The following is a 27,416-nucleotide window of genomic DNA, read 5'->3' on the forward strand; positions in this document are numbered from 1 at the left end:
GATTTTTTTACTCTTGAAATGATGTTACTTATGCTATGCTAAGCAGAATAACATCCACATCTTTGAAAACTGATCATGAAGGCCAAGACTTGGATTCTTAAGGCAAAATATTCTATGCTATAGAAACTGAAGAAGATTCCACATTTTTCAGAATTACAAAACATTCTCTGGCAATATTTTATAAATTTAATTCTTGACAGTTTGCTTATTTTCTTGTGATTTTTCCATCTCTCTGAAAGATAGAGAACAGAAAACTTATGTATTTAAAGATTCCAGGTAATTAAGGTTTTACTTAATTAGATCAAGGTATTAAAGGTAATTTTGAAACATGACCCTCTAGAAAGAACGTGAAAAATACTACAGACAGGCCATTTCTAAAACTTATCTCTTATTACCTGTCTGCAGTGAGGTCGTAATCCTCCATTATGCCATATCTGGCCTGGGAGGAGGCATGGAAACATGGAGACTCAGGAAAAGCTCTATTTCTTACTCCCCAAAAGAGCAGCTGTGCTTCGGGATGGGTGGTTTTGAACTTCTGATGATGAGGGCCATGGGATCTAGTCCTTCACAGGGTTTGGGGCATCAGGATTCAGTTTTTCATGACTCAGTGGGTAAAAAGCTTGGTCTTTTTTCACAGGGACAGAGCTGGTGAGTGGATAATGTGTTTTAAGTAGTTCTAAAAGCCGTCGAACTAGGCCAAGTTAAAAAAAAATATGAGATCTCTGGTCTTTCTACTGAGTTTCAGAAAAAGGAACTGAATGACTCAGTATTGCTTTGGATACTGCCTTTTTTGCCAATGACCTTGAATTATTTTTATCACATTTTTCACAAAGAACCTCACACTTCTCACCTGTAAATGAGTATTGTAATAACAACCACCTAGTAGAGCTGTTTTGAGAATTAAAAACTATTTTCTATGGAATACACTCAGAGCAGTGCCTGGTCCACAGGAAATTCTCAATGGGTTTTTTTTTTTTTCTGTATTGTTATTATTTCTGTTATTATTATGTCTGTAGTAAATATTCCAAAATGGAGCAGCATTTTAGTCCTTGTGTTGCTGAGACTTTTTTGAGAGTGGGAGGGTATATTTAGGTGACTTTATTTATTCATTATTTTTTTAAAAGATTTATTTATTTATTTTAGAAAGAGAAAGGGCGTGTGTGGGAGCAAGAGATAGCCTGCGCATGAGTGGGGGAGGGGCAGTGAAAGAGGGAGAGGGAATCTCAGCAGACTCCCCATTGGGCACAGAGCCCAACGGGGCTCCATCCCGGGATGCAGTGATCATGACCTGAGCCGAAATCAAGAGTCGGGTGCTCAACTGACTGAGCCACCCAGGTGCCCTGTTTCATTATTTCAATACTTTTATGGAGTGCCTAGTATAGTCAAGGCCCTTTTTGAGTACTTAGGCTACAATAGGGAGCAAAAACCAACATGGCCCTTGAGCTCATGGAGCCTATTGTGTAGGAGGAATAACCAATGTCGTCTAAGAATCACACACATACATGTAAATTGCAACTGGGATAAAGAGCAGAAAGACGAGAATCATTCACAAGTCATGAGCTGATGAGTGGCACAGGCTGGTTGAGAGCTGGAGGGAGGCCATTCTAGGCAGAGTGCTTGTGAGGATCTGAGTGAGTAGCAGAAGGTGACAGAAGTGTAGAGAGAGGAGCCATGAGTGATGTGCAGTGAGCCGAGCACAGACAAGGCAGGCCTAGAAGGGTCTCCAGATCCTGCTCTGGAAAGTGGCATCAGCATCATCTGGGAGCTGCTAAGAAATGCACAGTCTCAGGCTCTACCCCGGACCTACTGTCTCAGCCTCTCCCAGTGTGTTTCACATGCACACTAACATCTGAGAAGCCTTGTCTTTTATGGCATACTAAGGAAGCTTGTCTTTGTCTCTGAAGTTTCTGGAGAGTTTTAAGCAGAACCACAATATGGAGATTGGAAGGGGATGAGTGAGGATGTGGGGCAACCAGGGAGGACATTGCTGAAGTCAGTAGAAATGTGGGGATTCTGATGGGATTGCGAGATGAACTTGTCCAATGATTGCCTGCATTTGAACTAACCTTACTTTTTTTTGCTTGCTCCCAGTAACTCCATTTTGGCTACTACACTGGATTGAGAAATTTTTCATTGAAAATTGAAAAGCTCTAATTTACTTAGTTGTAAATTTTTTCTTTGGAATTTATCCTTGTTGAAGGCATAAAAGGCACTGAGCTCCTGAATATAACAAGAGATAATCCACTGTGGCCACACTGAGTTGTTGTTTGTCTGGTCAAAGGCAAACAAATTTGACAGTTATATTATTTAACATGAAAAGTCTTTTAGTGGTTTTTATATCCCTCCCATCAAAAGTAAGTATATTAAAAATCCCACATATTTCTTGGAAAAAAAATTTTTTTTGCTTTAACTATGAGTAATTTATTCATTTGAGAATGCATATATTTATTCTGATCCTACTAGGTACTGGGCACTGGCTACTTGCCTAGGGACTAAAAATAATTTTCTGGGCACATGATGTAGGGATTTGTTGAATGAACTGAACACATATCTTTACTTGCTGAGATTGTAGTTTAGTAACTTTAGTATGTACATATATGACCATGATCCCAAGTAGAAAGTGATAAATGCCTAGGCCAGTTGAAATTTCTTCAACTGCAAGTGACAGAATATTTACATTAACAGTGATTTATCAAGGATTTATTCCTTTCTCATGTGAATGTAATCTGGAAAATAAGCTGTTCAGGGCTGATAGAGAAGATTCAGAAGTCCATCAGGAAGTCAGATTCCCTCTTCTTGCTTTTCAGCCACCTCCTTCATATAGATTTTATGTCAGAGTCTAAAATGATTGCTTGAGGGGCACCTTGGTGGCTCAGTTAGTTGAGTGTCTGACTCTTGATTTTGGCTCGGGTCATGCTCTCAAGGTCATGAAATCAAGCCCCGAGTCAGGCTCCACGCTCAGCCGGGAGTCTGCTTGAGGATTCTCTCTCCTCTGCCCCTCCCCTGCTCACATGCTCTCTCTCACTCTCTCTCAGATAAATGAATATATCTTAAAAAAAAGTGATAAAATGAATGCTTGAGCTCCAGCCATTATACTTGTATTCCCACAAGCAGTAAAGAAGGACCATACCCCTGTCTCTGAGGACACTTCCTAGAAGTCCCATTTACCACTTCTAAGTTCATCTCATGAGCGGGAACTCAGCCACATGGCCTCACATAGCTGCAAGAGAGGCTGGGAGATATTGTCTTTATTCTATTGGCCCAACTAACTTTTAGGATTCTCTTTCTAAGATAAAAGGAAAAGAATAGATGCCAGCAGACAATCAGTTTCTGCCACTGACCAGAAATTCAGATGAAGCAGAGGGAGATGACGTGTTAGATGATCAAGGGAGGCTTTCTGAATGGGGTTGAAGATGAATTACTTCTCGAAGGATTCGAACTTAGGCAGGTAGATGTGGGAAGATAGTCTAGAGCTGTGATTTCCAAACTGTGAACTGAGGTACCCCCAAACTGCAGTGGTGCACAGAGACTCTGCTAGTTATTTTCAATTTTTGAGGGGAATCCAGTGATACTCAACATTTGTTGGTTACCAAATGAAATACTAGGTTGAGGTAGTTCATTGTCAACGTTAGATTGTACTATATTCCTTTTGATGTTGCCTGTCTTCATAAAGCTGGGTTCTTAGTGGTGGTTGTGTAACACGTTGTTCCATGGAAAAATCTATGTGAAACAGGCAATGAATGATGGTGATTTCCAATCTGATTCTAAGGTTTGAGGTATTGTGCACTGCCCAACAGATATACACATTATATTTGTAAGTGATTGTCATTATTGAAGAATAACATGAAAATGTTTTTTATTTCAAATTATGTGTTGCACTTTTTCAAATGTCTACTAAATTTTTAGGATAAAGATACTGATAAAATAATTGGACCAAGAGACTTAATAAGTGGAATTGTTAGGCATTTCTTTTGGTTTAGGCCACTGAAAAAAATTACCTGGACACATAGTGCCCTGAACCAAGAATATCTGGGAATCTCTGATTTAGGGGGTTAATTAAGTAACAAAGGCACTTTGTTTCTTGTTCTTAACAAAGATGGTATTTAAAAAATTTTGTCTGTAATAAAATTCACTAAAATGTACTTCTTAAACCACAAAATTTTCTAGCTGACTTCAAAGCTTTTAATAGGAAATGTGAGTATGGAGTTGTACTAATAATCCTAGTAAAAATTGATTCTATTAATTTTAGTGTATTTTTTCTGAAAGGGAAATATTTTCACTTGTTTACCAAATACATTTTCAATTTCGTGACTTGAGAAGGGACTCTGTAAGGCATATACAATTTAAAAAGTAGTAGTAATTTGCATAATGATGCACAGAGCAATTTTTGTTTAGGCAATTTAATTCTCTTATTTAGTCAACAGGTATAATCCACTTCTGATTGTACTCAAGTGCTGCTCCAGATGCCAGGTGTACACTGATGAGAAAAGGGAGGTATTTTTGTTTAAAGAGAGCATCACTACTGAGTTAAAATTATTTATACTATGATTACAGAAGCAGGTATCTTTTTATTCTAAAACAGTTTTTGCCATTTACAGCTGTAGAAGTATTCCCAAGACTGTACTATGTGTTAGTGAAGTCAAATGCTGCAGGATGGCAGAATAGGATAAAGGCTAATGCAGCTGAAATATCAACTGTGGTCTCTTTGGTCTTTGAAATCTTGATAAAATGGACTTGAAATTCCATATACTCCTGTGAAAGTCCAAAGCCCTCCCCGGATCTCTGCCAAGCCACTGGGTCTATGCTTCTCATGATCATCTCTGGTTCCAGGCCCTCAATCTTCTGAATTAGTTCAGTTTGGGGATCATTTCTATGTTGCCTTTTCTCATCATCCAGTGATATATAGTCTCTCACTGGGGCTAGAGTGTGGAGAATAAATTAGGGAGTGCAAGATTAGATGTAGGTAAACCATTGCAGGTGAGACACGATGTAGTTTTTACTAGAATGTAGGCTCTATGAGGCTGGAGATTTTCACTCTGCCTGATATGTAAGTGCACAAACAGTACCTGACACATAATAGGTGCTCAATTTACTTTTTCCTGAGATAGGGAGCTCTGAAAAAATACCAGACATGGGGATAAAGATTATTTATTCGGTTTCAGACATGTTAGGTATGAGGTATTTTTGTAACATCCACTGGGGAGAGGTCAAATGCCCAGTTGGATACAAATGTCTGGAGCCCAGGGGAAAGATCTACTTTTGCTAAGTAAAGATGTAAGTCACGTGTGTAGGGCTGGCAATTGAGCTATTTGTGTGGGTGGATGACGTTGCCTGGAGAGTATGAATGTGAGAAAAGAACTTACAGAAAGAGAAGGAATGACCAGACAGGGAGGAGAAAGAGAAGTCAAAAGAAGAAAGTGTTTGAAGCTGATGGGAGGGGCTAACTGAGAATTCGATCTCTCACATGGTGCTGGGATGTCATTACAAGGATGACTGAAAAATGTCTTTGGAATAGAGCAATGTGGAGGTTATTGGTGACCATAGCAAAAGCTCTTTTGGTGCAGTGGCAGAAGTGGGTCCCAAATCATACAAGAGTAAACAGTAAGAGAAGAAATTTGGACAATAAGTATTAACAACTCCTAGGGTGTTTTGGATGAGAGAGAAAGGACAGTGGCTGAAGTGTGATATAGGCTTGAGGATGGTTTAAAAAAAAAAAAAAAAACTGGAGAGACCTAACCATGATAAAAAGCTGATGGCAGGGGGAGAGAGGGAAAGAGAATGGGAGAGAACTTGAACATACGATTTAATGGAGAATTAAGATGTAAAATTCCTGAGAAGGGAGAAGGAGATGGAATCTGTCACAGAAGTAGGAGGATTCATCTTAAATACGAAGAGCCTTCATTAGCTTCTGTGTTTGAACAGGAGAGAAGGTTCTACAAATGATCACGTGTGTAGGTTTAGATTTAGGTAGATGAGGCAATGCTCATTTGATTGTTTTTTATTCTCTCTGTAAGATGGACATTGAAGTGGCAGATCTTACATTAAATTGTGTCAGTGTGTTGGTGTGCAAACTTGGGAGCTTCCTCGGGTAACATTTGAAACAGGCCTCCACATACAGAGGGCAAGGTGGTGCTAAAGAAGGAGGCAGACCACTTCAGATTGGTAGATGGCAGGTTTAATAAGCAGGGGAACTTATTATGAGGCTTGTTTGGGCAGACACAATGAGTACTTTTCCACACCTGCCAGCCGGAATCATTAAAATTTATATAGAGGCTTTAACTGGGTTCAGTCATGTGTTTTGTCCAGATGGTCTCAACAGCACATTGCTCTCTCAAGGCTGCATTCTTGAAAATGGCTTTGGCTGTGGGAACAGGGGTACATTTCAAGGACATTTCAAGGGGGTGAGGAGCCTCTGATTCTCTGGGTCCAGCTCGCGGGCCAATGGGTGGTCACATCCTTTTCATGGTCTCCTCTAAAACAGTGCCGTGTCTTCTTGCAGATCGAATTGTAAATGAACTCTGCATGATCTCACCTTGGCTGGTGGATTAAACCAGGCGCAGAGGCAATGGGTCGGTAAAGACATTAACCTAGGAGATCAAGCCATTCTCAAGCTAACATCATATGTTCTTTCAAATAATATGTCTCATTGGGTATTCTTAAAATTACAGAGGCTATCATTACATCACAGCATATGTAGTGAACACTGCTTGTAATATATGTTAGTGAACAAGAATTGATTCTGATAGAGGCAGAATAAAGCAGAAATCAAATATCATATATGCTTTGCAATTCAGAAGAACCTATCAAAGTTGCCTTTTTATCCATGGGAAATTATCAAGTACTTGTTATATGCTATAAATAATCAAGTGCGGGACCAACAACGTCTTGTTTATGATAAGGCTCTGTCTCAAAGGTCACTCATTTTTCAAAATCAGATATCCGTTATAGGGGAAGAACAAATGAACCCTGAATAATGCATGGCATTGGGGGGAGGATGAAGAAGTGAAGAGTCTTGTGGTTCTTGAAGTAGTAGAATGTCTGTTAGCAAAATATGAAAATCAGGAGAAGAACTGGTTTAAATGTAGGGATAGAGAGAAGACAAGTTTGATTTTGGACATGCTGAGAAGAGATGCTGCTAAGCACTAGGCATTGGAAACGTATGATAAAATTTGAAAGGAAGTTTGGGACTCAGAGAGAGATTTGGGAGTTAGTTACGCAGAGGTTATTATTCATGCTCTGAAATTGTCACAGGAGAAAATGCAAGGAGTGTCAGAAGTCTAAGAGAAAACCATGAGAAGTGCCTTCATGTGGGACTGGAGGAACTGCTCATAGTGTGAGATTCAAATCACTTAAAAAAAAAAAAGATTTTATTTATTTATTTAAGAGAGTGAGAGAGTACAAGTGAGTGTGGAGGGAAAGGGGAAAGTAAAGGGAGAGGCAGATTCCCCACTGAGAGCAGGGAGCCTGACATGGGGCTCGATCCCAGGACCCCAGGATCATGACCCAAGCACTTTTTTTTTTTTAAAGATTTTATTTATTTATTTGACAGACAGAGATCACAAGTAGGCAGAGAGGCAGGCAGAGAGAGATGGGGGAAGCAGGCTCCCTGCTGAGCAGAGAGCCCAATGTGGGGCTTGATCCCAGGATGCTGGGATCATGACCTAAGCCAAAGGCAGAGGCTTAACCCACTGAGCCACTCAGGTGCCCCATCCCTCAAATCACTTTTAATTTCATCTCAGATTCTTGTTAAGAAAGTCACTGCCCTAAGCTAGCCATTTGTAATAAACGAATTTCCAGACATCATCTCTGGCAAGAGACGGAACTAAAAATTAAAGAATTTAATTTAAATTTAAATTAACAAAATTTCAAGTATTTGAAGATAAGAACTTTTATCTGGACCCCTTCCACTGCATCTCATAATCCACTCACCGATGGTTAGGCTACAGTGGCAGCATAGACAATGGAAGGTGTCCTGAGGGATTGTCAGTGTTTAACTAGTCAACAAGACAGGCTCTTCTTCAGTGTTCAACTTCAGTCACTAAATACATTTAACCTTGCTGAATGGCTGAAAATTCATGTTATCCAGATTCATGCAGAGTTGGCTTAGGACTGGTGAGACCAACAGCAATGAAGTCTGGGTAATGTCCTGTCTACACCCACTCACCAATATGTAACCACGGTACTAGGCTGTCTTTGTTTATAGCTCTGGGGCATGGTAATTTGTAGCCCTTCTGAATAATACTAAATTCGCAGATATGTTGAAAAAAAAAAAAAAAAACCAAGGTGGAATCACTTTAAAAGTTCATGTACTCCTGAAAGACATTTCCGAAATAGATGATTTTCTCTGCTCTGAATGCGGTTGTACTGTTATTTGTTCATTCATTAGCATGATTTAGTGACTGAGTTCATTTCCATGCCCTCAAGGACATGCACCAGAATCTCTCAGGACTGCTGCTGCTCTGAATGGACAGCCGTACTCTAAAATTCCTTATGGCCTCTTGAGTCGCTTTGTAATATTAAAACCACGTTTCCTTTTCTCCTTTTGCTTCAGGTCTTGGGAGCTGTTGACAATAACATGGGTGATGGCTGCTCTCAGAAGGCGGCTACTGCTAATATTCTCCGCTTCCTGTTGCTGGTGTTGATTCCGTGTATCTGTGCGCTCATCGTCCTGCTGGTGATCCTGCTTTCCTTTGCTGGTGAGTGATGCTGCTGTGAGAGAAAAATGAAGTCAAGATTCAAATGAGCCTAACTGTGGTTTCTATTTAGTACTTAGGTAACCTAAAGTGCCAACTTGATGGAGGGTTGTCCATTGATTATCTTAGGCAACTCTGAAGTTTCAGCCACCAAAATCACTCTGCTGGTTATTCCTGTTAATAGAAATTGATGGAGTAATTGATGCAAAGCTTTCAAGGTGTAATTACCAGGTGTCAGGCACTTTAAAAGTCCCTGAGAACTTAGGGATGGTTAAATTAGTGTGTCTTCCATAGGAACTCATGGTTGAGAGGAAGACGTGATTATGACTTAAGGCAGCACATGTTGATGATGGAGGCGTATGCAAGGTCCTTTGGGGAACAAAGAAGGCTTCATGAGGCATTAACATTTTAACCTTTGGAATAGTTCATGGTAAGAAGGTAAGAAGTTCTTATCACCCTCTGACCTCTTGGTCATGGTAAGAAGTTCAGGTAAGAAGGCAATCACGCATGAGTTTGGCAGAGAAAACAGCAAGTGCCAAAATATGACCCCATGATAGATGGAGATAGACTTAGGATAGTGGGTGGAGTCTTGGCACTGGGAGGAAAAGCAGCTAGATTGATAGATAAAATCCGAATGACACAGGACCTTGAATGTTGTCCTAAGGAAATTGGGCTTCAATACCTGGATTATTGGTTTTCAAACTCTACTCCACGGAAACAAGTTTCAGGGGAGGAATATCAATGTTTTGACTTACAATTCTACAAAATAAATCTTAAACGCATGCTCGAACTAAAAGTTTTAACCAAGTGGAGACCAGCAACGGAATAATTTGTGCTGACAGATTAATTCATTTGTATTTGGAGCTTGCTATCTTTTTAAGTAAACAATATGTTAAATTTAAAAGGTGAACGATTGGAGGAAGATATCCAAAATATTACCTTTGGTAGCTACCTATTGCTGTGAATTTGGATTTTTTTGATCACATGTAGGCAAGTGAGATAGAGAAATAAACACCAAGATGATTCTGATCAAACTGCTTACCAACAATTTTGAATTTTTTATTTCACCAAAACTACCTATTATTTTCTCAATGTTTGTTTTTTTAATATGACACACATTAACAACTTATGCAGTAAATTAATCCTAATAAAATACAGCTTGTATCTATTTGTAGATATTAGGATCTTATCCGATACTTCTTTGATAATAGTATGTATCTGCTACAAAAATGCTTGAAACCCATTGCCATGGGTGGTAGTTTACCATTGGAGGATCTCTCCAAGTGGGGAGAAACCTGATCAAATTTGCATTTGCAGAAGACAGTAGACCTGGATGCAGGGCAGAGGACTGGAGGCAGAAAGGATTGGAGGTGGCTTTTTTGAGGCTCTGGCTGTGCCTACATTAGCATTTGTCAGCATTGAGTTAGCATTAAGGCATTTGGTGCCGTGAAATCAACAGAAATCGAGACTGACTAGATTTTGGTGTGAAGGAGAAGAGAGATCAATACTGACTGCTTGATTTTTGGCTTAGGAGATCAGGGTGATTTTGGCGCCATCTGTGAACGTGGGAAATAAAGGGACGGCCATAGATGAAGGACAGGTTGGAAGTTGAGTCTGGACATGTTAACTCAGAGATACTTGGGGGACAACAAAATACGGTGGCATCATAGTCCGGGTGCATTCATCTTGGGCAAATTCAACAGTACAGGCAGGACCAAGAAATGAATGTAGGAATATAGGAACATGTTGCTTTTCTGTGGAGGGAAATTTCTATGGAGGAAATTTCAAGGGAAATTGCGACTCTATATGATTTTTGGCTTCTGTGCTCACTTTAGAATCTGACCCCCACTGCACTGTTATTAACCTGAAGCTGGACGTATCCAATTTTAGTATATGTGCTGCCGAAGCGAGCACAAGCTGGACGTATCCAGAAGGGAGTCCTGACTTCAGTTACGAAGGAGGGAGTCTGACTGGCAGTCGAAGCAGAAGTAGACGAACCAACCGTAAAGAGGAGGTGTACTGATGAAAAGCTGAGGGCAAAGGTCCTGGAGTATTTAAGGGGGAAGATAAAGAAAGAGGAGGAAGCAAGGGATACAGGAAGAATGGTCAGACAAGAAGGAAAAGAACCTAGAAATGCTGGGTTTCATAGCCGCCAGGAGAGGCGAGACACTTCAGAGGTCAGAGGGTGATAAGTAAGAAGACGGAGAGGGGCGCCTGGGTGGACTCAGTGGGTTAAGCGTCTGCCTTTGGCTCAGGTCAGATCCCAGGGTTCTGGGATCAAGCCCCCTATCCAGACCCCCATTGAGCCCCCGTTGATCCCTCCATTGAGCCCCCCCCATTGAGCCCCCCACTGAGCCCCCCATCAGCCTCCCTGCTTAGCAGGGAGCCTGCTTCTTCCTCTCCTACTGCCTTTCCTCTTCCAGCCCACCCCCTCCTGTGCACATGCTCCTTCTCTCTAATAAACAAATAAGATTTTTTTTTTTTTAAAGAGAGAAAGTGGCTTAGCGCAGGAGCATTCAGGTTTTTTTTTTTCTTTTTAACTTTATTTTTTCAGTGTTCCAAGATTCATTGTTTATGCACCACACCCAGTGCTCCATGCAATACGTGCCTCCCATAATACCCACCACCAGACTCATACAACCCCCCATCCCCCTCCCCTCCCAAACCCTCAGTCTGGTTTTCTGTTGGAGTTTGAGTCAGCCTGTGCACACATTGTACCAACTATGGCCAGCTCTCAGGCTAGAGTCTGGACAAAACTGAAGTTCGTCTTTGCCACCCTTTCCTTCCAAGACTCTGCACCCCTCCAGAATTGGCCGGCTTTTGTTTCCTTTCCAGGGTCTTCAAGTACTTTTTTGTGTGTTTTGTCTAGATTTATAGCTGTTATCTGTGTGAGTGTCTGTCTGGTTCTACCAATCATACTGCTGTCAGTTTTCCATCTAATTCTGGTAATAGTGTATTCAGAGGCTCACACACATTGAAAACTACTTTCTTTCATTCTCAGGGTAGAATGCAAATAGAAGTTTTAAACACATTTTAAATACCTCAGTGCTGAGAGACCTCTCAACAGAGGAGAGATGCAATTAAGACAGTGCTTTATTTTGATTAAGTTTGTTTATTAGTTCCTATCCCTATAGCTTTATTGAAATGTAATTCACGTATCTGCTTAAAGTGTGTATTTGAATAATTTTTAGTATATTCACAGGTAAGTGTAACCCTCACTACAATCAATTTTGGAACATTTTTACCACTTTAAGAAGAAACTATACTTTTCACTGTCTGTCTCCTATCTTTCCATAGCCCCCCTGCCCCAGCCCTAAGCTACCACTAATCTATGTAATAATGTCTCTATAGATTGCCCTATTCTGGACATTTCATGTCACCATATGTAGTTTTTGTAACCAGTTTTTTTAATTTGGCGTAATATTTTCAATGTTTTATTATATTTCTATTATAGTCTATTATATCCTATTGTTCTATTTCATTTTCTATTTCATGTTCTATTATGTATCAGAAATCATCCCTTCTTACAGCCAAGTAATATTTGTTGTGTGCATTACCACATTTTCTTTGTCCATGTACCAATTTTAGTTGTTTCCATCTTTTGCCTATTACAAAAAATGTTGCTCTGAACATTCATGTACAAGTTTTTGTGTGAACATATGTTTTCGTTTCCTTTAGGTTTATATCTAGGAGTAGATTTCTTTTATTACTGTATATGGGATTAGGAAGTATACCATTTATAACCACTTCTAAGTACCACTGTGGCTTATATTTAGGTAACCTTTAGAAAGTGGGGGTTTCCTGGACATTTTCTTCAAAAACATTCTTTTCATAGATTCCGCACCAGATGATATATGGATATATTAAGTAATATCTCCACAAATAAACATTTCCTATTTTATAACTGAGATGTTTGTTGCTGCAATGAGCAATAAAACCATTTTATATTTGTGTTTTAAAAAAACCTCATTAAATCCTGCTTACTTTTAAACATGTTCTGTTTGGTTTGCGTTTATAACTCTATACTCTTTCAAAGTTTTATAGTTATTTATGGGATAGTTATACTATGGGATGGTGGGATGCCGAATTTATATAAACTTTGTATAAATAACAGGAGCTGTAACTTTAAAAGACAAAGATAATAGTGAGAGGATTATTATTTAGGAAAAGATAAGAAAAGCTTTATGCTAATACATATGCATTTTGTGTCTCTAATTTTGTCTCTTTGGGCTTCTCTCATGTATAAAATCAAGTGGCAAAGAGATTCCTGAAGATAAGAGAGTTGGACTTTTATGAATAATTATTTCAGTGGCAGGATATAGAACAGAGCAATAGCAAATTGTTTCTCTCCTCAACCCTCAAAACCGAAGTTGGAATTACAAAGTCTTAGTTTAGTTTAGTTTAGTGTTTCTAAAATCAGCAGAAACTGTGAGCTGCCCATATGGTTCCAAAGATTTGGACTTTAAAATAAAGATTCTGTTTTTTAAAAAAATCAAAGTCCAGGATCAGATAGATTACAAGGTAGATTTTACCAAACACTTAAGGAAGAGTTCATATGTACTGACCTTAAACTATTTCAAAAAATAGGGGCGCCTGGGTGGCTCAGGGGGTTAAAGCCTCTGCCTTCAGCTCAGGTCATGATCCCAGGGTCCTGGGATCAAGCCCTGCATCAGGCTCTCTGCTCAGCCAGGAGCCTGCTTCCTCCTCTCTCTCTGCCTGCCTCTCTGCCTACTTGTGATCTCTGTCAAATAAATAAATAAAATCTTAAAAAAAAAACTATTTCAAAAAATAGAAGAGAAAGGAGAGCTCAGAAAGACGTTCTATGTGGCCAATATTACCCTGAAACCAGAACCAGACAAAGACAAACACACACACACACACACACACACACACACACACACACACACACACACTATAAGCCAGTATCTTTGATGAACACAGATGCAAAAATCCTTAACAAAGTAGCAAACCATTCAATAATACATTAAAAGGATTATTACCACAATCAAGTGGGATTTATTCTGGGGATGCAAGGATAATTTAATATTTGCAAATCAATCAATGTGATAAACTACAAGAACAAAATGAAGAATAAAAATCATGTGATCATCTTAATAGATGCAGAAAAGCATCTGACAAAATTCAACAACTGTTCATGATAAATACTTTCAACAGTGTGAGTGGAGGAAACATGCCTCAACCTGATAAATGTCATGTACAAAACACCCACAGCTAACATTATACTCAATGGGGAAAAACTGAGAGCTTTTCCTCGAAGATCAGGAACAAGACAAGGATGTCCATTCTCACTACTTTTATTCAACATAGTACTGGAAGTCCTAGCCATAGCAATCAGAAAAGCCAAAGAAATAAGAGTCATCCATATTGGTAAGGAAGAAGATAAGCTGTCACTATTTGAAGACGACTTGATACCATACACAGAAGATCCTAAAGACTCCACCAAAAAACAATGAGAAGTAATCAATGAAGTCAGCAAATTTGTAGGATACAAAATTAACCCCCAGAAATCAATATTATTTCTGTACACCAAGAATGAGTAGCGTCAACGGGAGAAATTATGAAAACAATTCCATTTACAATTGCACCAAAAAGGATAAAATACCTAGGAATAAACTTAACCAAGGAAGTGAAAGACCTATACTCTGAAAGCTATAAAATACTGATGAAAGAATTGGAGATGACAGAAACAAACGGAAAGCTATTCCATGCTCATGGATTGGAAGAATGAGTATTGTTAAAATGTCCATACCACCCAATGTCCAAACAGTCTACAGATTCAGTGCAGTCACTCTCAGAATACTAAGAGCATTTCTTGAAGAACTAGAACAAGTAATACTAAAATTTTGGTAGAACCAAAAAGACCTCAAATACCCAAAGCCTTCTTGGGAAATAAGAACAAAGCTGAAGAGATCACAATCCCAGATTTTAAGATATACTACAAAGCTTTAGTAATCAAAACAATATAGTGCTAGTGTAAAAACAGACACATAGATCAACAAAAGAGAATAAAGAGTCCAGATATAAAGCCATATTTATATGGGCATTTAATCTATGACAAAGAAGGCAAAACTATGCAATGGGAAAAGTCTCTTCAACAAATGGTGTTGGGAAAACTGGACAGCTGCAGGCAAAAGAATGAAATTGGACCACTTTCTTATACCATTCACAAACATAAACACAAAATGGATGAAAGAGGTAAATGAGAGATCTTAAACCATAAAATTCCCAGAAGAAAACATAGGAAGTAATTCCTTTGAAGGTGGCCATAGAAATGTTTTCCTTGATATGTCTGTTCTAACAAAGGAAACAAACGCAAAATTAAACTATTGGGATCACATAAAAATAAAAAGCTTCTACACAGTGAGGGAAACCATAAATAAAACAAAAAGACAATGTATTGAATGGGAGAAGGTATTTACAAAAGATAAAACTGATAAGGGGTTAATATCCAAAATATATAAAGAATTTATACAACTTAACACCAAAACAAACAAACAAACAAATAATCTAATGAAATATGGGGAGAGGATCTGAATAGACATTTTTCCAAAGAAGACATACAGACACATCAAAAAATGCTCACCACCATCAATCAAGGAAATTTGCAAGGAAATGCAAATTAAAACAAAATGAAATACAATTTTTTGGCTCTCAGAATGGCTAAAATTAAAAAAAAACATAAGAAATGATAAGTGTTGGTGAGGATGTAGAGATAAAGGAACACTTGGGCACGGTTTTGGGGAATGAAAATTGGTGAAGCCCTTGTGAAAAACAGTGTGAATATTCTTAAAAAAAAATTAAAGGTAGAATTACTGTATGATCCAGCAATTCCACTACTGAGTATTTACTCAAAGAAAATGAAAAGACTAACTCAAAAAATACATGCACCCCTATGTTTACTGCAGCATTACTTACAATGGCCAAGATATGGAGCAGTCCAATTGCCCATCAGTAGACAAATGGATAAGAAGAGGCAGTGTATCTATATATGTAGGTATATAGATATAGATATATAGATATGAAATGGATATTTTGCAGTCATTTATAAAAGGATGAGATCTTGCTATTTGTGACAACATCAATGGGCCCAAAGTCTATTATGCTGAGTGCAATAACTCAGACCGAGAAAGATAAATACCATATGATTTCACTCATATGTGGAATATAAAAAACACAAAGCAAGTAAATAAGCAAAGAAACAAAAAGCAGAATGAGACTATAAGTACAGAGAACAGACTGATGGTTGCCAGAGGGAAAGGGATGGGGGGTGGGCATAGTGGGTGGAGAGGGGTGGGAGATACAGGCTTCCAGTTACCACCAAGAGAATAAGCCACAGGAATAAAAGGCACAGCATAGGGTACACAGTCAATGATATTTTTTAGTAGCCTTGTATGGTGACAGACGGTAACTACACTTATGAGCATAGCATAACCGAAGTTGAATTACTATGTTGCATGCGTGAAACTAATGTGACACTCTATGTCGATTTTACTCAAAAGTGTTTTTTAAAAAAAGATTTAGGGGTCACCTGGGTGGCTCAGTGGGTTAAAGCCTCTGCCTTTGGCTCAGGTCATGATCCCAGGGTCCTGGGATCGAGCCCCGCATTGGGCTCTCTGGTCAGCGGGGAGCCTGCTTCCTCCTCTCTCTCTCTGCCTGCCTCTCTGCCTACTTGTGATCTCTGACTGTCAAATAAGTAAATAAAATCTTAAAAAAAAATAAAAAAATAAAAAAAGATTTAGGTTGTTGAAAGACATTGAAAGGAAAACTGTAGAGTGGAGGAGTTATAATATTCTACCTAGGTTTTTATTTCGTTAGTTATAGCTTAATAATGGAGAGCCATGTGACATAGAAAAATAATTTATAATAATTTATAAGGCTGGGGTTTAGTGTTCTTCCTCTCCATTTACTAGATGTGTGTACTTTGGTCAGATGCTTTAACTTCTCTGTCAGAGGAGGAATTACATTCTTACTCATGTCACAGAATTATTATGTAAGCCAAATGAAATTAAATTTGTTGTAGTCTTTTCATAAACAACGAAAGTTACTATGGAAGTAAAGAATTAGATTTTATTATACTCAAAAATTGACTAAAAACATGTTTATTTCTTTTTAACTCTATCCGTAAGAACTAAAATTTTTGTGCTATGGTCCATTGGCATTGGAATCCCATAATCCATAACCCCAATAACTCTACAACCTAGCCATTGCCACAGTATGTTTTAATTGCCAGTGAAGTCACTAGGAAGGAATAAATTTGACTGTCGGATTTGCAATGTGATGGCAAGTTTCACACAGCTCTTATACTTAGACCTGAAGATTAATTTCAGAGGCTAATCCATTTCTTATCAGAATTAAACCAGCAGCTGGTCATGCTGCCTTCCCATGCCTAGAAGAGTCAGCTTTTGTGACAGAGGACTTTATTAGAGATTGCATCGATAAATTATATATAAATATATAAATAATACATAAACACATATATGCAATATTTAAAGTAAAAGTATTTTGGTATGCTGGGAAACATTCGACAAAATAGAATTGTAGCTGTGTTTTGGCACTATTCGACCCTTTAATAAGAACATTTATTGAGTGCAAGGCAGTGTGTTATGGCATTGAATAAAACCTACCCTCATGGGCTCCACAGTTCAGTGAGGGACGAAGGCATTAAAAAATGATCACACAATTAATTAATGACACCTGAGGTGACTCCAATGTGGGAAGAGACCGTTGCTATGTGAGTTTATGACAGGGGCCCAAAGCTAGTTTGAGTCAAGGGCGGACTTTTCGGTTGGAGTGGCACTTTCAACATGAACTCCACGAGGATGTGGAGTATGGGAGTGCCTATGTTTGCTCTGGTAGAGGCTTTTACAAGGCGCCTTTGGCAGGTGTGGGGAGAGAAGGTTGAAGTGGGATGTGGCAGGGAGAAACAATATGGGGTTATTGCAACATTCTCCAAGTGTGGTGTTTTGGACTTTTGTTTGCACTGATTTTTGCAAACTATTAGTCATCTTAATTTCACCAAAGTTATGGTCCAAAAAGTCTCATTAGCTTGTTTCCTGTTTTCTTTTCCAGGCTCTTGAAGTCTTGATTTCAAAGGCCCTTCTATTCATCCACTTCGAAAATAAATTTTGTTTGTTTTAGCCATAAGCTTATCGAGGGTGGTCTAGGGTAACTATCCTTATTTTCATAGTACTGTGAAAGGACAACGTGTGGCCAGTTAATTTTTTGTTTTGTCATGCGGTGAAGGAGAAAGAAAAATTACAGTGGTGAAGATTGTAGGAGATATGGTAAATAGCCCATTTTTCTTGAACTCAGGAGAAATATTCCTCTACAAAAGTGACTTTCCTATTCAAAAATGCTAGCTGAGCTAAAGATCATTGAACTTAATATAGTTTTTCTCTTAGCAAGCTTCTTCATGCCTGTGACTTTTGTAAGAATTTGGAATTAGAAGAATTTTAACTTCCTAACTCATAATGTCTCATTTTGATTATCACGTTAACATGGAAAAACCTCCCAGATCCTTATTTCCATACACCAGAAATCTAAGATCCTGTATGACCTTTTATGACCTGACTCTGTATTCCTAAGTTAAGTCCCCATATTCCTTTAATAACCCTGGCCTTCAGGTATAGATTCATGGACATAGAGTTCTCAAACTTGAGAATAGGTTTTCTTTAATTTCTCAGGCCTGAGGTTATATGTAATATTTAAAGCTCTCTGAAATGGGAGTCTAAACCCTTGTACTCAAAGTGTGGTGCATGGGGACAATGTCAACATTACTTGGGAGTTTGCGTGAAAAGCAGATCCCACTCTGGACCTGCTGACCTTGCATTCTAGCAAGATCCCAAGGTGATTTCTGTGCTTGATCCTATCCTCAACCCACTGCAATCTGATCCTCCCCTCTTTCTCTTTTTGTCATACCACTAAATGTCCTTTCTGAGGCACCAGTGACTTTTTATCTAATGCACAGCATTTGAAACCAATGTGCATTTGAATAAGACTGAAAAAAGATATAAAATTTAAAAAGAAAAGAATATAACAACCAAAATTGGGTAATAGAGGGCAGGAGGGCGGTCAGAGGAGATAGATTTTCATCTTCATTCATAATATGGAGCCAACCGTTCTAAAAATATAGAGAATGAAGTTTGACTCTTTTTTTAAGGTCTTGTTCAAAAATTAATAAATGAAAATGATAAATATTACCACTTGAAAAACAAAACATCTTGGTGGAAAGACTAGGCTCTGAAGTCAGACTGCATGGTTTTGAATTCCTGCTCACTTGCTGGCTTCGATATCTTGAGCAATTTTCATAGAACTTTCTAGTTCTCTTTTGTAAAGTGAAATGATATTAGTATCTACTTCATAAGGTTGTGAAGAGTAAATGGAATAATGGATTTAAAACGCTGAGCAGTAAATGCTCAATAAGTGTAATTATTATTGTCTTTAAAAAAAATGCTCATCCTTTCTCTCTCTGTTTGTTTTTGTCAGTTCCAAAGGAGCATGTTCATGGTTAATTGGTGCCAGCAACACTGTCTGACATTCAGCTGGGATCATATGACCAGATACGATCTTATCCAGTCTTGACTACTCCTTTCTTTTCAAAATGAGCTTCTGTTTTGCCTGCATGTTCTCACTTCTGATTTTTCTGCTATTTCTGGCAGCTCTTTCTCTGTCTGCTTGAGCTCATCTTTCTTTACCTAGCCATTAAATGTTGGGATTTCTGCCCTAAGCTCTCTCTCTTCTCACTTGACACCCATGCCTCTCTAGGCAATGTCATCCACTCCCATGACTTCATCATCCATACATTTCAACAAATATTCATTAAGGCCAACACTGGTGCCCAGCATTCAGCTGGGCACTTGAGAGGTAGACGTGCATAATACATCTTCCTACCTTCAAGGAGGCAGACAGGGAAACAGACGATCGTTCTTGAGAGTAGGTGTGATACAAAGAGTGTGTGCTCTGGAAGATATAAATTTGTGGGGGTCTGGTAAGTCATTCTGGAGGAAATGTTAAGATTCTTTAGATTTAGACTCTTTTCCCCTTGAATGTTTTGCAGGCATTGTAGACTCAATGTATTTGTAAATTATCTATTGTAACAGTCAGGATAGGCTGTGCTGTCCTGTATAACAAAAGTAATCCTAAAATAATAGCGGTTTAAAAACAATAAAGGTAATTTCTCATTGGTGTTATAAGTCCTTTGTGAAGGGCATGGGGGCTTTACTCATTGAAGTCATTCAGGGACTAAAGTGATAGGCCAGCCATCATCTTGGACCTATGCAAGTTATTGTACCAGAGAAAAAGAAAAAGAGCCCTGGAGATTCTTTTTTTTTTTTTAAAGTGTATGATACAGTATTACTAACTACAATCACCAGGCTGTACACTAGATGCCCGGAACTTATTCATCTTATAACTGGAAGTTTATATCCTTTGACCAATGTAAAAAACGTCCAGAGACAGAGAATTAGGTCAGAGAATGTAACTCATGCATGTGTCTTAGTAGAATGTGAGAGAACTGAAAATTTTTGATCAATAGCACTAATGATTACCACTTCTCTCTCAGCGTGGAGGTGGGGAGAGGGTCCCTTCAGATACACTGTAATTCAAACCAGAAACCTGGAAGGGACCTCTGACTCATTCCCTGTCACTCACAATTTTGCCTCTGAAAACTCTCCTCCAAATGTTACCTTTGTCTTGGTTGCTCTTGCCTTGGGTCAGGCCATACTCTTTTCTTACTTGGACTATTGCAGTAGCCTTCTTATCATCCTCCAGACTTGACCCCATCCCAGCATCATCCTGCTGCCACAGTAATCGTTCCATTGTGCCACCCCATCTAAGATCCTTCAAAATTCCTCATCATAAGAACAATTCCAGGACTTTAACAAGAACTACTCTTCACAATGTGCCTGCTTCTCCTTCTCTCGCTTTTCCTCCTGCCAGTCCCCCATGTGCTGACTGTATTTAATGACCTGCTGCTGGGCTTTGCATATCTTCCCCTTTGTTCCATCTAGAAAGTTCTCCATTCCCTATTACCATACCCCTTCTTCCTCACAAATGCTTTGCTCAAACCTACACGATTGTTAAATATCTTTTAAGATTTCTATTGAGGATGATTATTCTCCCCTAAGAAACCTCTCCTGACTTTCTCAAATGGCACGACAGTTACGTCTCTACTTTCTCTCACCAGATTGCCTTATGCATATCATTCTCAAAGTCCTTGTATCATGGTTTGTATTTTTAGACTACATGCCTGTTTCCCTCAACTAATCTATAAACATCCTGATGATAAGAAGTTCTTACTAAATGTTGTGTTTTCAGCAGAGAGTAAATACAAAGTTCCTGGCACATAGAAAATGCCAAGTAAATGTGTTACCACATGGCTAGAGATATAAAGATAAGGAATTACTTTTAAACTCATATCATCGGAAGATAATTTTTTCTCCATGCTTTGGATAGTTGATTTTTTCCAACTTGTACAACTTGTTCAAAGTGAGAAGTGTGTGTGGGTGCATGTGTTTGTGTGTGTATCATGTCCCAGCTCAGTTCTTGGGTAAGTTAAATAACTCTTGAAAGCTTCGTTTTCCTTCTCCCTGAAACTCTGTAAAGAGCTAATGATGGCATCTGTTTCAAAAGATTATTGGAAAGCCAGCTCTGTAGATGCCTATAGTGAATATCCTTAGTAAGATGCCTGTGTTAGTTTCCTATGACTGCTGAAACAAATCAATTACTTAGTAACTTAAAATGACATAAATATATTAACTTCGAGTTACGGAGGGCAGAAGTCCAAATAGCACTGGGCTAAAAGTAAGATATTGGCAGGACTGTATTCCTTCTGGAGGCTCTAGGGGACAGTCGGTTTCCTATCTTTCCCAGCTCCTGGAGGCTTTCTGCATTCCTTGGCTTGTGGCCTCTTTCCATACGCAGAAGGAGCAATGGTCCATTGAGTCCGTATGCGGCATGGCTCTGAGGCATACCCACTCACTTCCCTCTTCTGCTTAGGAAAACCCCATGACCATTTAAGCCATATAACCTTGATCAGTGTGGCCTTGCATTAACTTGGCATGAAAGAGCCCCACTTCATTCACTCCAAAAGTAGGTTAAGTGATTTACTTTTGAACATTTCCTTAGCCATTTTAGTTATGTGGGTTGCATTTATTGTAAGTGGAAACTGGTATTTATTTAAGAGTACCTTAGTAATCCCAGGAAGGCTGTTTTACTTTCATGACTATCATTATGTAGTAATGACTAAAAGTTATTGAGAACTTACTATGTGCCAGGACCTGTTCCAAATGTGTGTGTGTGTACGTGTGTATATATACATAGAGAGACTAATTTGATCCTAATGACCAGTCCCACGAGGGTAGGGCCTTTTATTTTCCTTATTTTACGGCATTTGAGAGTTTTCCCAAAATTTCAGGGTTGGTAATTACCAGAGATGGGGTTGAAATCCAGGTGGTCAGGCTTTAGGACCTGCACTTTGAACCACCGCACTATAAAAATAGGAATGTAGAAAGGATGGGGCAAAACGGGAAGAATGAACCCTCCACTTTGGGCTAATAACCCTCAGCACTTTTACAGCTCATCATGGTATAGCCCGAGGGCATTCAGTCTTACTGAGTTCTAATTTTTGTTCTTTAAAAAAAAAAAAGCATCATAGATGACCAACTGTGAGTTGAGAGTTGGTGGGTTTCCAGAGATGCTTGAAAACAAATCGTCTAATGAGTTCAGGCTTTTTAGATAGGTCCTTAGGTGTGTTTCCTCTCACTCTCTGTCAGTTGGTTTGTCTGTCTGTCTCTTTAAAATTGTACTCGAGGAATAGTAACTCCAACCACTACTCTATATCATGGATTACCTTTGCCTTTCTATCTATTCTGCCAACTTGCTTTGATATGTGAGTTTAACAACAGGGCTGATTTTTTTTTTCCAAACCACTTTTTTTTGAAGATTTTATTTATTTATTTGACAGAGACACAGCAAGAGAGAGAGCACAAGCAGGGGGAGTGGGAGAGGGAGCAGCAGGCTTCCCGCTGAGCAAGGAGCCCAATGAGAGACTCGATCCCAGGACCCTAGGATCATGACCTGAGCCGAAGGCAGCCACTTAATGACTGAGCCACCCAGGTGCCCTGGGAAGCTGAATTTTTGCAGAAAGTTGTTATCCAAGTCAGCGTTTCCTAAGAAAGTCCACGTTTCCAAGAACCTCTTAGGTAGAGAGATGCATTTAACACTTTCGCCACTGTGGTCAGATGAAAAAGATAAAGGAAAGATTATTAATATGGCGGATCACTATAAACAAAATGTGAAGAACAACTGTTTACATATTTCATAGGGGAAGGCACTCCTTTTAAGTGAGTTATTCAGGGTTGTAACTGTGAGGAGTTGGCATTTGCCAAAAGTCCGTTGACAGAGCCGGACGTTGACTCAGAGAGTTAGCATCATAAGTCAATCACCTTTATGGACTTTAAAAGTTCATGAGAGCCACATTAGCAGAATTAACTTGTTACTGTGACAAGGCTATTTATGTCAAAATAAGTAACATTGAGAGCAACTACATAAATGGATGAAAATAAAATCATATCTAATTGATTCATACATTCTTCTGTATGAAAGAAATACATATTATACAGTCATCAAGTCTATGACATTTAAGATGACTTTAATATTGACTCAGAATCACACAGACGTTTTGGAGAGTGTGTTACCTGAACCACATGGTCACAATTGAGCTTTTATGCTGCACCATTTTATTTAGAATCTTTCGGCAGATGAAACCATTGACCTTAGTTAGCTAGAAAACAGCTGCTTTTCTATTTTGATTTGTAGGCAATGTTTTCCAAGTGTCAAGCACATGTAGAGAAATTTTTTCCATAGACTGATATTAAACATTTTATTTATATTTCTTTTATTTTTAATGGTCCGTGGACTGTTTGGCAAAGTGGGAGCCAATGAGAGCATTCATTGTAAATTCCTTTAGGGGGAAAAAAAAACTTCCCTCGGGTATTTCTATAATGAATCAATATCACATTTGTTTATTTTAGTGACATATTCAATTATAGTGCTATATTCTGGAAACAGCCTGTTGTCTATTTTTACTAAGTTAAAAATACATCATCTCTTTTAAAGTTTTCAGGAGTTTCTGCTGAAGCCATAGCTAGGTGATTTCCAGTATCTTAGGTTTAACTACTTTGTCAATGAATGAATACCTCAAGAAAGCAATGAGTTGATAATCTTAGTTTAACGACTATATCATATTGATTGTATTATATTTATATTTTCTGGTCAAAGATAAAGATAATTTAGTTCCTTTTCTCAGTTTTTCTAGAATTAGAGTTTTGCTTTTGGGGGGTTTTTATGATATAGTGTTGGTAAACATATGGGCCCTATTATTTTTATTTATCTGTTATGCATAGGTCACTGAAATTTGGAAAATGTGGAGGGATGTAAGGCCAAAGCTAAGCAGGCCCAATTGTCCTTTGGTGGCAGATAGCAGAGATATGAAAAGCTTGTGCCTTGGGTACTAAAGATCATAAAATGATTTTTAAAATTGAGGACCTGAAAAAGAGGAAGGAAACACTGTAAGATTTACCGCATCTCATTTATTTGTTGTGAGTCTCAGGTGAGGTGGAATTGCCCTAAATTCTTTGGGCATGCGGACACCGAGAGGGAGATTCAGTTTCCCTACCTGAAGCTTTTGAGAAAGCAGTAGACTCTTCACAGAGGTAGGGTACTCATGGTAGAAGAGAAACTCTCTTGGTTGTCCCAGTGAAGTGAGTAGTTTTGCTAGCCATCATCTTTCTCTTTGTGTTTGCCTGGGTAGAATGAAACTTGGGAAAGTAGCTCTAGAGTTTTCTTAATGGATTTTTTTTAAATGAATACTTCTAATAATGTATCAAAATATCTTTTTTTTTGTCTTCCAGGAACATTAAAAAAAGCCTATTTTAAATCAAATGGGAGTGAACCTTTGGTCACTGATGGTGAAGTTCAAGTGTCTGATATTATTGCTACAAATACAATTTGTAACAAGAGCACGGTGACATCTGCTACGCATCCCAATCAACACATTCCAGCCTGGACCACAGATGCTTCTCTCCCAGGGGACCAAAATCACAAGAACACAAGTGAGTCTGAGGGTGCTGAATACTCGTGCCCTTTAATGTCTGCAGAATCCACAGGTGGACTTTTTAAGTGTGGCAACCAGTGCTCTTAACTCACAATCACTTGCAGGTCACACAGGCAAAACTCCATTCTCTTACATAACTTATGTAACTTACGTAACTTCTCATTCTCAAACGTAACTATTGACTATTAACTATGTGCTATTCCTAAACATGAAATGCCATCAGCTCAGCTGTCCAGATAGGGAGAAGGGTAGGAAATGAAAATGTATTGATGCCATCCAACATTTCTGAGACATACTGCTGCTCCAATCCAATGGTATGGATTTTATGGTGGTTCACCTCAGAAAATTTGTGTTTCTGTTTTGAAGTTTTAAGTTACTTATTTTGAGATGGTTAAATGAAGAAGTAAGTGAAGTTATTTATTTTGTTGTTGGTGCCTTGGGAAAAGGATCTGAATTCTATGATAGAATGTCAATGATTTAATGGGAACTATCCCCCCAACTGGCATTTGAGGTGCTCATGTGTTCTTTTTACCATTTTTTCCTCTTCTCCTTCTTTTATTGGCTGTGCAATTTACTTTACATGTTGGTGACTGACAATCACATCTTGAGGAAAATGGCGTCTACGAGAGGACAAATGGATCTGTCAGCTATTCCAGAACAAGAGTTGGAAGAGAGAGAGAGAGGACAGGGTGTGGAGATGGGACCAGTTAGATGGTGGCAGGCAATATGCTCTGGAATGTGGTTCTATTTCTCAGTATCCCTCAGATTTTTAGTAAAGGCATTAAGCTTCCAAGAATACTGGTGGGGGAAAAGTTGTGGGTAAATTGTCCCAAGAGCTTTGGCTCTGATCCAGTTAGTGCTGGCAAAACATAATCAGAGAACAGTCACTGTAAGAACTGCAGTTGTTTTAATTCTTATTTTCTTTTTTATACAGATTTTATTTATTTGATGGGGCACTTGGGTGGCTTAGTGGGTTAAAGCCTCTGCCTTTAGCTCAGGTCATGATTCCAGGGTCCTGGGATGGAGCCCCACATTGGGTTCTCTGTTCAGCGGGGAGCCTGCTTCCCCCTCTCTCTCTGCCTGCCTCTCTGCTTACTTGTGATCTCTGTCAAATAAATAAATAAAATCTTAAAAAAAAAGATTTTATTGATTTGAGAGAGAGAGAGAGCATGCACAAGCAGGGGGAGGGGCAGGGGGACAAGCAGACTCTGTGCTGAGTGCAGAGCCCAATATGGGGCTCATTCCTTGGACCCTGAGATCATGATCAGAGCCAATGTTAGATGTAACTGACTGAGCCACCCAGGTATCTCTTAATTCTTATTTTCTACTTCCTAAAACAAGATTATATGGTTGAAAATTGTATGAAGCCCATCTATTCACGGTCATTTTCTTGTTTGTTCCTGCCTCTTTCATGAAAACCCACAAAAGGCAATCACAGTCTTAGACAGAGTATTGATTTTCTTTCTGAGCCAGGAAGGGAAGGATTAAGCTACCTTTTAGCTAGCATAGCATAGGTTTGTCAGTGTCTGAAGAAAAGCAGAATTATCCTATTGCTCTAGCTTCAAAGAAACTGTCTGGATTTCATTGTTTCACACAGCCCTTATGTATTAACTATTTCTTATGCTTGGTGTTCACCAGTGATTAATACAGATCCATGTTTAGTAACCTGACAGTAATAACTGTAAACCCAAATTATGCGCAGCAAAATTTGTTTTCCTGGTGAGTTTGATTTTGAAGTTTTAAAGATTTTATTCATGTTTTAAGCATTTCATTATTCTTCAGGACAGGGATTTTCATCACAAGTGCAGAAGTCATTTAAGCAAACACTCAGCCCCATTAATGTGGTTGCAATTACGGCAATTGTTATTTTCTTTTGCTAAGTGGATTTGTCTCTATTTTGAAAGTTTTTGGTCATTTGTTAAGATTCGAGTAGAGGAGGCAGACACATACTCTGAAGAGTACATGGACATATGGTATTTGTTACTCAGTTTGGAAGTTTGATGGAGGTCTGTTTGACTCGTTTTCTCTTCCTATGGCTGGAACATTGCTTGAGAGTACGAAGGAAATTTGACATGTAAAGGATATCCAGGTGAAATTAGAACGGTTAAATGGAGAAAGGTCAAAACCTTTGGATATATGTCATTCCATGTCATTAATGTACTTGACAGTTGGCATGGAGCTTTACTGTCTGACCACCCAGACCCTCGATGGACCATCTGCATTAACTAAAAATATTGATGACAAAGGATTTGGTAGTTTTCATATATTTCAGTAGTATTGCTAACCTGTGATTATAGAGCTTTCATTGTTTTGAGGGCATATTTAAATACTTTCTCTTGGGGCACCTGGGTGGCTCGGTGGGTTAAAGCCTCTGCCTTCAGCTCAGGTCATGATCCCAGGATCCTGGGATCGAGCCCCACATCGGTCTCTCTGCTCGCCAGAGAGCCTGCTTCCCCATCTCTCTCTCTGCCTGCCTCTCTGCCTACTTGTGATCACTGTATGTCAGATAAATAAATAAAAATCTTAAAATAAATAAATAAATACTTTCTCTGTGGTCTTTACATATAATTAACTGATGAGGTATGCAG

The 27,416-nt window shown here is 38.8% G+C and overlaps 1 protein-coding gene across 1 annotated transcript in view; it reads left to right on the plus strand.

Annotated features, from left to right (window-relative positions):
• CORIN (corin, serine peptidase) overlaps positions 1–27,416 on the plus strand; it is a 256,736-nt gene that overhangs the window by 21,414 nt on the left and 207,906 nt on the right. The window contains 2 exon segments of the mRNA XM_045984999.1: positions 8,552–8,696; positions 24,626–24,826. Coding sequence (XP_045840955.1) covers positions 8,552–8,696; positions 24,626–24,826 — 346 coding nt within the window.

The sequence above is a fragment of the Meles meles genome, chromosome 2, assembly GCF_922984935.1.
Source record: "Meles meles chromosome 2, mMelMel3.1 paternal haplotype, whole genome shotgun sequence".
Lineage (NCBI taxonomy): Eukaryota > Metazoa > Chordata > Mammalia > Carnivora > Mustelidae > Meles > Meles meles.